Below are 11,067 nucleotides of genomic sequence, written 5' to 3'. Positions count from 1 at the left end.
GCTCTTTGTTCTTCTTTCATTAACCCCCAATAACTTTGGGCTTATGTTTTGTCCCCGGTGCAAATAAAACACTGTCTGCCTTGCAGGGTATGCATACCTTTCTCGTCTCAAATTCAACCATATTCAATCATCTTTCCCTGGCTTTCTTTTTTTTATATTAAGCTTTTTTATTGAGACTGTGGTTTACAAAGTTATTCATAATTGAGTTTTAGGCATACTATATTACAGTACTAGCATTATCACCAGTGTCAACTTCCCTCACTCAGTGTCCCCAGGTCCCCTCCCATCCTCTCTACCCCCTCCCATCCCCAACCTTCCCTTCTTCACAAGCACGTTTCAAAGTTTTATCTGTTTTCTTTTTTTGTTCCTGTCTTTTTCTTTTTTTCTTTTTGGGTCATACCCGGCGATGCTCAAGGGTTACTCGGCACTCAGGAATTACTCCTGGCGGTGCTCAGGGGACCATATGGGATGCTCGGAATCAAACCCGGGTCGACTATGTGCAAGGCAAACACCCTACCCGCTGTGCTCTAGCCCCTCTTTTTTTGCTTCTTTCATACCATTTCTGTTTCTCTGTGCTCTACAAATCTGCTCAGGACTTACTCCTGGCTCTGCACTCAAGGATCATTTCTGACAGGACTCACAGAGTCATATGGGGTACCGAGGATTGAACCCAGGACCTGCTATACTATCACTCTGGCCCCAAGATTTCATCTTTTATTATGGATGTTTAAGGTAAAAGGTAAGGTAAAGACCCTCCTGTTGTTCATTGATTTGCTCAAGCGGACCCAGTAACGTCTCCATTGGAGACTTTATTGTTACTGTGTCTGGCATATCGAATACGTCACGGGGAGCTTGGCAGGCTCTGCCGGGCGAGCGAGATATTCTCGGTAGCTTTCCGGGCTCTCCGAGAGGGGTGGAGGAATCGAACTCTGGTCGGGCATGTTGGCTGCGTGCAAGGCAAATGCCCTACCGCTGTGCTATGGATGTTTAATATTTTATTATGTTTATATACAATAATCTCATAATCTATTTCTGTTATTGAATATTTGGGTTGTTTCCATATCCTGGCTGTTGTGCTAAGCACTGCAATTAACTCAGGTATATGTGTCTTTTGAATTAATGTTTTCATGCTTTGAGGGAATAAAGTGTAATTGCTAGGTATTATGAAAGCTCTATCATTACTTTTTTGAAGAAATTTCCATACCATTTTCCATAGGGATTGAGCCAGGTAATATTCCTATCAATAGCAAGTCACAGATTTTTTTAACCACTTTCCTGCCAACATAGATTTCTACCCCAAGTCTTTGATATAAACCATTCTCACTAGCATGAGATAGCATCTTGTTTTGATTTTCAGTTCTCTAATGAAAACTGATAATAAGAACTTTTGTTATATGCATATTGGCTCTCTGTATGTCCTCTTCATGGAAGTATTTGATCATTTCCTTTTCCCAATTTTTGATGAGGTTATTAGATTTTTTTGTTGCTGTTCTTTATGGGTATTTTATATATTTTGGATATTAAGCTTTTACCTGATGTATCACATGCAAATGTTTCCTCCCATTTGTTAGAGTGTCTTTTTAGTTTAGTCAGAGTGTTTTTTGCCACATAAAACCTTGTAAATTTTATGTAGATCCAACTGGAGCGATAGCACAGTGGGTAGGGAGTTTGCCTTGAATGCAGCCAACTTGGCCGATCTGGGGTTCGATTCCTTCCCCCCTCTCGGAGTACCCGGAAAGCTACCAAGAGCATCTCGCCTGCATGCCAAACCCTGGCAAGCTACCCATGACATATTCGATATGCCAAACACAGTAACAACAAGTCTCATCATGGAGATGTTACTGGGCCCGCTCGAGCAAATCGATGAACAGCAGGAGGACAGTGCTACAGTGCTACTTTTTTGTTGTTGTTGTCCTTGCCCACAGATTCAAATCGCTGCAAATCCTTCAGATTCTCTGAGCTCCATGTCCTGTAGATTTCAGCCTCTATTTTCCTTGACATATTTTATGGAGTTTCATCTAATTTCAAGATCTTTATTCGGTATGGGTTAACTTCAGGGCATGGTGTGAGATATAATTCTAATTTTAGTTTTTTGAATGTGACTGTCCAATTTCCCCATACCATTTGTTGGAGAGGCTTTCCTTGCTCCACTTTATATTCCCAGTTTCTTTGTCTGGTTTATGTTAACTATCCATAAGCCAGAGCGTTTACTTCCAGATTCTCTGTTCAATTCTACTGTTCTGAAGGTTTATTTTTAGTCTATCTAGTACCACACTGTTTTGATTACTATAAAACAATATTAAATATAATATAAAGTCAGGGCCTGTGATAATGCCCATATTTTACTCAGAATGATTTTTGTTACTTGGGGATTTTTATATTTCAGTATAAATTTTAGTAAAGTTCTTCTAAGTTTTGAAGAATGTAATCAGGATTTTGATGAGAACTTCTCTGAATCTGTATAATACTTGGGTAGTATGTAGTTTTGATAATGTTAATTCTTGCAATCCATGAACATGGATTGTATTTCTATTCCTATGTTTCTGCTTCTATTTTAATAATAAATTCAATGTATAAGTCTTATACATCTCTTGTTGATTCCTAGGTATTTCATGTTTTTTACACTATTTTATTGTTATATTTTTTGAGTGGGTGTTAGTCAATACCTGGCAGCACTCAGGACTTATTTCTGGCTGTTCAGGGGTCACTTCTTGTGATGCTTACAGAACCATATGAAGTTCTAGGAATCAACCCAAAACATGTAAGACTAGTGCCTTAACCTCAGTACTATCTTCATGGCTCTGGGTACTATTTTAAATTGAGTGATTTAAAAGCATTTTTCCCTTGCAGTTTGTTATTTGCGATCAAATACTAACTTTGTTTGTTTGGGGGCCACACTCTGCAACTCTCAGGGCTTACTCCTGGTTCTGTGCTCAGGACTCAGTACTAACATGCTCAGAGAATCATAAGTGGTTCTGGGAATTGAGCTCAGGTTCAATGATTGCATGTAAGGTAAGCAGCTGACCTGCTGTATGATCTCTCTGGTCCTGTACTGACTTTGTATGCTGATATTCGTATGCTTATATTTGATTTTGTATCCTACTAGTTGATTATTTGCAACCAATTTCTATGTTTTGAATTTGTATCCTTTTTTTCTTTATTGATTTATTGTTTTAAGAGGTTTTAGTGAAGAATTTGGAAACTTCTATATATGTTATTATGTGGTCTGTAAAAGAGTGATATTTTAACTTCCAATTTGGATACCCTTAATTACATTTTTTTCTCTACTAGCTGCAACAATGACTTACATTATTATATTGAATAATAGTGGAGAAAAATGGGCATTCTTTCCTTGTGCTAGATTTCAGAGAAAAGGATTTTCATCTTGCAGTTGAGTATGATATTGACTGGCAGCTAATTGTAAATGATTCTTACTGTCTTGAGATATATTTCATCTATCCCCATTTTATTTAGTGATTTTTTAACTCATGGATTGATGTTGAATCTTATCAAAACCATTCTCTGCTTCAATTGATATTATATTTCTATCTTTATATATTTTTTGATGCGCTGTAGTTCATCAGTTGATTTGAACCATCCTTACTTTCATGCGACTATTGACTTTTGACACCTACTGTTGGTTTGTGAAGAATTTTCATCAGAACGTGTGGGGAGGAGCTTGGTCCTGAGTTGTAGCCAAGAAGTCAGTTGAGATTGCTTGGTTCACAGTGAAGGTAGGGAGCAGGAAAGAAGCAAGGGACTTAGTTTTGCCCAGGTGCATTTGAGTAGATTTGTGGGAGTTAGAGCTGGGATTCTGGTCAGGTGATGTGAGCAACTGAGCAGGCAGGGGCAATGTCTGGGTCAGAGGTAGGAGTAGATAGCTTTAGCTTTCTTTTGAATATTTATATTAATGTTCTCTTTTTGCATTTTTAATTATTGCTTTGTGCTTTCTATATATGCGGTATTTCAAAGCATAGACTCAAATACATATGAAGTATAAATAACAACTTAGATAATTTAATTCATATATTATACTTTTGCCAACCCGTGTTGTATAAAAAAATTTTTTTTTAAATTCCATTCACTTAAAATCTAATATATTTCTGTTTTTCTGGGAAAAGAAACAGACAGTACAAGTGAAGAAATCTTGGAACAGTTTCCAGAATTATTTTTTTCTTTTTAAACTTCTTAGAAAATAAATTTTTTAGGAGATATATTTCATTTCATTATAACTTGACCTATAGATGTAAATTTCAATAGTCAGTAGATGTCAAAAGTGATGGGAATTTAGCTTCATATCTGTGATGTGTATTGTATAATCACAAAATAATGTGTGGGTGCTGCTGCAACTGGGCGTGTGCATTCGGTGGCCCAGAGCTGCCTCCCATCCTCCCCAGGTCTCCCAAGCAGAGAGACAGAGAGACAGAGGGAAAGGAGACCACAGTCTGATGGTGAACCCATTGGATGCAGAACTACTAGCATACTTCTAGAACATCTGATGGGGGTTGAGGTAAGGACATAGGTGTGGCTGATCATTTACATAGGTAGAAAATTCTTTTCAGGGAAATTAAAGCAAGGAGATAATCTGTCTCCTAGGAACATCTACATTGCTTTTATCTTCCCCTCTTGTTGTATATGTTATCAATAGTTGCAGTTGTTTGGATAAACATAGTAAGAGGCAAAGATCCCAACACTTAGTTCTCTGGGCTCTGAGAGCAAGCAAGACTTTTACCTTAAATCCCAGACAAAGTCTCCTCCAGGCCAGTTCAGCTTGTCCTTCCACCTGGGAGCCCTGTCTCTTAAGTCATAATAGCTTGCATCAAAACCATGCATTTCTGTTTTCTAGACTTTCCCGTTTTGATGTGGGGATAGCTTTGCCACTCGCCCCGAGTCCATCCCAGTTTCATGGCAGGACCTCCCTTTTGGGCTGTTAGGAGCTACAGTAACTGAAGCCTGACTCAAGTAATTATGATGGATGCCCAGGAGTAGATTCATTTCAGAGTCAATCAACTCCCAAATATTAGGAGCATAGCATTAATGGCCTTTCTGGGTATAACCGAAGAACACTGATCTATAATCAAATATAAAAAGGCTATAGGAAAATAGAAAAGCAAGGTACCAACACACAGCACTTCAAATACAAATTACTACAAATACAAAGTCCAGAATTACCAGAAAGTTTTGGCTTATAAGCAGTCAAGACTGACTTGGGGAACTGTGACAATTAGAGGTAAAACACAAAGAAAAGGTTAAAGATAAAGTTTAACTAAATTAGGGATGCTAGCAAGAGCAGAATAAGGTTCTCTGGAAGGAGAAAAAAGGGGCAATTCACTGATGAAACCTAAAACACATAGGGTTAATATCCAACAAGTATGAAACTCATAGATCTCTTAATCCAGGCTTGAAAGACAACTTTGACTTGATCTAGTCTCTGGTTTCTATTGGACATAGAAAGAATTTGATTTCTTCATTTTCACTTTTGGAAAATTAACTCAGTTAAAAAATTTCTCAATCTAATTCAGTAAATTTTTCTTGTTCTAAATCTTCGTCCAAGACACAGTCTCTTCCCCTAGCCCCTTGGATAGTACTTAAGAGTCTAGGAGATTGGATTATTTCCAAACTATTTCCCCAGACCCCCCAAATTATTTTTTCTCACCTCTAATTGGTTTTTTTGAAACAAAACTTTTTCCCCTATTATAGTTTCACTGTCTCTCTTTTCTTCCTCTTTCTGTTTTCCTGTTCTCCATACCCTCTCTTCATAATTTTTTATCATTTCATCCATTTTTTTTTGGCCTATTGAGTCACACTCGGCGATGCTCAGGGGTTACTCCTGGCTCTACACTCAGGAATTACTTCTGGTCATGCTCGGGGGATCATATGGAATGCCAGGGGTAGAACCCAGGTTGACCTCATACAAGGCAAATGCCCTACCCATTGTACAATTGTTCTGGCTCCCTTTTATCCTTTTGATTCTCCTCTTTCCTCTCTTCCCTAAGATTTCTCCTCTATTTAGGTCTAGTTTTCTTACGTTTTAGGCCCTTCCTGTGTTGTCTCAGTATTTAAAGTCAGAGCATATAAGAGAGAGCAAGTATATTTCATATTTATGAGAATATTCCATTAAAGCAAAGGATTGGGCCTTGATGAGACTTTAGCCTAAGGGATAGGGTGTCTCTATACTTTCTTTGAAGGTAAGTAGGAGGGAAAAAACTAATATTGTTTTAATTATGTCAGAGACTAGAGAGTAGAGCATGTAGGGTGCTTCTTGTTTTGCACTTGACTGACCTGGGTTCAATCCTGGTCTTTTTAAATGGTCCCCCAAGCCCTGCCCGGAATGGTCTTGTGTACAGAGTCAAGAGCAAGATCTGGGAACTACTTGGTAGAGCCCCCAAATAAATAAACAAAATAAGTTTTAAGAAAGGTATAGGGAAGCAAAGCAGAGAGACATAAGATTTATTAAACATCTTTTATTTAATTTCCACAAGAATCCAAATGTGTTTATATACAATATATGCATGATTATTACCATTAATCTTTTTATTTCACAGACAAGTAATTTGAGACTCAAGGAGGTTAAGTTATAATAAGAAGTAGATTATATAGGTAGTTCTACTTCTTTCCTTTATACCACAATATCATAAATATTCAATCAAAAACTTAAAAAGTGACACTTTAAGTCAGGATATTTAAGAACATTTCAAATCATTTCATTTAAATGTAGAATATGAATACCAAAGCAATTGGTGCCTGGTGAAAACCAATGAAAACAAATATAGTTACTTAGAAAAACTATGATGTTTCCCAGGAAAAAAGAGTGATGGTGTGAAAAATGAGTAGAGAGGGATTACTTTGGTGAAGGAAGTGCTGACAATATAGATGTGTTAAGTTAAGCCCTGAAATATTATAATATTGTCAACAAATTTCTAGTGTGTCACTGGATACATTAGAAATTTTTAAATGATGATAATTTCAATGGGAATTTATGACTTTAGACAAAAGACTGTTTATGGAGGATGAAGGGATGAGGGCAGGGTATTGGTATTTTACTTTTCCTATTTGAAATAGTATAGTTTTACATTAAGGCTTAACACTGATAAAAGTCACAAACCTGAGAAAGTGTTGTCAAAGACCACCCTCCACCTGGTAAATTTTTTAACTCCAGCTTATGTGACTATCAGGTTTATCTGATGTGATGGTGCTCCCCATGACACCTTTGTCTTCAATTGTCTCTTCTCCCTACAGCTCTGAGAATAGGGGAAATAGATACATAAACAAAGATACATATGTATATAGTATATGTATATATATCTTTGTTTTATGTTATATATATATATCTCCTATTATATGCAGTGAACATTGTCTCCCCATTTGTAGAATTCCTGATAAAGTAAAATGATTTATAAGAACATAAAGGAATTGTTTACATTAATTAAATAAATCTGATCCTCCAAACAATCTTATGAGTAAGAAAGAAATTCTGATTATGATGAAGGCACTGAGGCTCACAAGAACTGAATCCTTCCTAATCTCCACAAGCTTAAGGACTTGTGGTTTTAAAAAAGCATTAACTTTCTGCAAAATTTGACAAAATTTTTTTTAAAAAATTAATGTCATAGTCTTAACTTTCTTGTTTTAAATAAGTAAGTGATCAAGAATGGGAGCATACATGACTCTATTTGTCCATTTGAATTTCTGGTTTCAGAGGTTCCCTTTTGCTCTCTTAACTAGAAGACAGTGCATCCAGGTCAAAGAAAAGAGACCACGAGAATATTATTTTTAAAAGGGTTGTAAATCAGCCAGACTAATTCAGATTCACACTCGTTATGCCAACTCCTCTTATTTCCATTTCTGGTTCATCAGACTGTTCCTTCCTGGAGTTAGATTTAGCCCAACAGGTTGGTTCTTACCTTGATCTAAACACTCATCACACTTGTCAGTTTTGAAGCTAGAGGTACTCTGGGGTCTCTGGGGTCCTGTACCAGCCATATTTCAAAACTTTCTGGCAGCTCATTGCAGAAATCACAAACACTTTATAATCATGATGAATAAAATTCAAAGAACACAAGAGACCATGAATTACCCGCTAGAGCTTAAGCAGAAGCCTTGGTGCTTCCTTAAAACTCTGAAATGAGGTAGGCTGTGACCTGAAGGCTTCATTCAGGTCTTAGGGTGTGTACTTCAAGCACCTTTTGGGCAATTTTTTGCCTTTTGAGACTGTTCCCTATGCTCTCACAGAGTAAATAACCCCTCTGAAATATTGTGAAACATAGATTTTTAGGAGGAACTGGGTTCTATGAAACAGGTGTACTCCCTGTTTTCTCTCTCATACCTTCCCTTGCTATACCATCACAAACAACACCAGATTTTACTTTTGACTTTGTTAATAATTTTGGAATCATGTGTGTTCAGAGGTTGTGATTTACTCTCTGCCCTGAGCTCACTCCCTGCAATACTTAGGATGCCATATAGTGCTGGAATTTGAAACTGGTCTTTCACATGCTAAGCATGTGCTTAGCTAGGTGAGTTATCTCTCAAACCTTCACTTTTAACTTTAATGCAAAGAATAAAGATCACAATGACATTTAAAATTCATAGACTCAGCGAGATCCATCCACTTCCCAAGCTACATTCCAGAAAGGGGATATTTTTTTTCTTGTGCTATAATTTTTACTCCACTCAGTAAATTGTATATTTTAGTTTTCCTACATCTCTTTAGATTCTTCCACGGGTCTTTTGTAGGTCATTTACCTAATTTATTCCCTCTACTTAAAGATTATATGTTTATATCTAGAGATAATTAAACTTACTTTTCTTTTTGCTCTGTTTTTGTACTACTGCTACTACTCTCTCGCTCACTCTCTCTCTCAACCCTGGAAATGATACCCTCTCTCTATTTCGACAATCAATTATGGCATCAATGAAATTACAGTGTTGTAAATCTGGTGGTGCACTTAAGGGACCTCTGTACTTGTAAACAGTCTGCGTTTGTGAACAATCACTTCAGATCACTCTGATAGAGGTGATTTCTGCAACAATCCCATATCTTGAGATTTTATAATAACATGAGAAATGTTTTAATTTGACTTTTTTTTGCGCTTTTGAGAAGGCTTTGAAGATTCTCTGCTAGAAGTCAAGTTTCAGAACGCTATTCTTGAGTTTTAGTTTCTTCTTTCCTCACTTTACACCCCCTTTCCACCAATCGGTCTAGCATCAATAACAAGAGGCTCAAGAGGAACTCCCAGTGCACTCGTCTAATTGATCTCCTGGGCTAAAGGAATGAGTGGAGAGACCTTCTTCCTCACCTATTACTGACCCTTCTTTTCTTAAGGAAGATTTCCACCCTCAAGGAAGGGAAGCACAAATCACTGTCATCCAATTCTTATCTACACCATGACTTGACAGATGCCCAAAAGTTTGATTTCTCTATTTTGGTGATCTTATTTGAAGCTTGTCATGTTATGAGATCTTAATTCTGATTTTCATCACTCTTTCTCTGGAACGCCCTCTCCCTTTGACCTATCTCAGTTTTTGCTAACATAAATTAATAGTCTGCAAATGTTCCTCTATTGAGTTATACAGAACTTGCACTTCCCTTTTTCAGTATTATTTATTTCAAACAATAGCCACAGAGTCTATGGCCTTTAGTTCCTGCCCCAAGCGTGAGATTTCTATTGTTACCTCATTTCAATAAGAGGAATAAAGTTACCTCATTTTGTTATATGTGCGTTTTCAAATTCGTATCTCCGTTTAAAAAATCATAATGCTGTTGAGTCCTTTAGACTTGCAGGAAGGAGCTATACTGGGATCTAAGAAGTCAAGAGCCGTCCTGGCCCACTCTGTGTGGTATGTCCTGGGATAAGTTGTCCCCAGAGTCTGCGAAGTGTCCCCTTTACCTCTTGATTCTTAAGGCTGTAGATAATAGGATTTACCATAGGGGTGAAGACAGTGTAGAGAACGGAGAAGGTCTTTCGGAGCAGGGGTGCCATGTGGTCGGTTGGGGCTACATAGACCACGATGAGAGTGCCATAAAACACCCCTACAACACTGAGGTGAGAGGAACAAGTAGAGAAGGCTTTCTGCCTCCCCTGGCCTGTAGGTATTTGCAGCACGGTTCTCAGGATGAGCGCATAAGACGCAACAATCAGCAGGAAGGGGGCCAGTGTCAGGAACCCCGAGATACTCACACCAGCTCCCCACATGACCCTCACATCACCACAGAACAATCCTACAACCGGAGCAAAGTCGCAGAAATAGTGGTCAATCTCCCTGTTGCCAGGGCAGAGGGGCAGATGGGCCGCCAAGGCCAAAGTAAAGGCAGAGAAAGAAAATCCACTGAGCCAGGCGCCAGCGGCCATGCGGCCACACAGCCAGGTGTTCATCAGAGTAGGGTAGTGAAGGGGGCGGCAGATGGCCAAGTAACGGTCATAGGACATAGCAGAGAGCAGAAGGCACTCAGCTGCAGCCAGAGAGGCAAAGATGTAGAATTGGAACAGGCAACTGGCCAGTGACATGGTTTCACTCCCTTCCAAGAAGCTCCGCAACAAGTGAGGCACAATATTGGAGGTGTATCCAATCTCCAGCAGGGAAAAGTGACACAGGAAAAAATACATGGGTGTGTGAAGAGTCCGACTGGAAGCCACAGCCAGCACGATAAGCATGTTACCCCCAACTGTGACCACATATATGGCCAGAAAGAGGGTGAAGGGGAGGAAGCCTAGGTATTGTAGCTCCCCAAAGCCCACCAGAATCAGCCAGGTGGTCTGGTTCTCACTGTCAGCACTGGATTGCTTCCTCATCTAGATCTGGCCCAAAAGATGAAAGGAAGGTGATCAATATTAATCAAGATTTGTGTTATTCAACATTATAAACACAGAGACAGTCCTTTTGTTCTACCTGGAGAAGAGAAACTGAAGTCCCAGTGGGTTTAGTTATTAAGGGTTATTATGGTGGAGTCATTATTTGAACCTAGATCTTCATAACTCAAAAGTATTTCACCAACAGTGATTTTCCAAATCACCTCTAAGCAATTGCAATGTAAAGAATAAAGAAGCAAAATATGACTCTTTCAGT

The 11,067-nt window shown here is 38.4% G+C and overlaps 1 protein-coding gene across 1 annotated transcript; it reads right to left on the bottom strand.

The window, feature by feature from the left end:
• Positions 1–9,803: 9,803 nt before the first annotated feature.
• Positions 9,804–10,793, bottom strand: LOC130027117 (olfactory receptor 11A1-like). The gene has a single exon (XM_056117766.1). The coding sequence runs from the start codon at positions 10,791–10,793 to the stop codon at positions 9,804–9,806; it is 990 nt and encodes a 329-aa protein (XP_055973741.1).
• Between the last annotated feature and the right edge of the window lie 274 nt (positions 10,794–11,067).

Source organism: Sorex fumeus, unplaced genomic scaffold (genome assembly GCF_029834395.1).
Source record: "Sorex fumeus unplaced genomic scaffold, SorFum_2.1 ptg000036l, whole genome shotgun sequence".
NCBI lineage: Eukaryota > Metazoa > Chordata > Mammalia > Eulipotyphla > Soricidae > Sorex > Sorex fumeus.
The sequence above is the reverse complement of the archived record's forward strand: the minus strand, read 5'-3'. Positions and strand labels throughout refer to the sequence as shown.

Excerpts from the sequence above, each read along its gene's own strand:
- LOC130027117 (XM_056117766.1), bottom strand. The coding sequence starts at position 10,793 with ATGAGGAAGCAATCCAGTGCTGACAGTGAGAACCAGACCACCTGGCTG.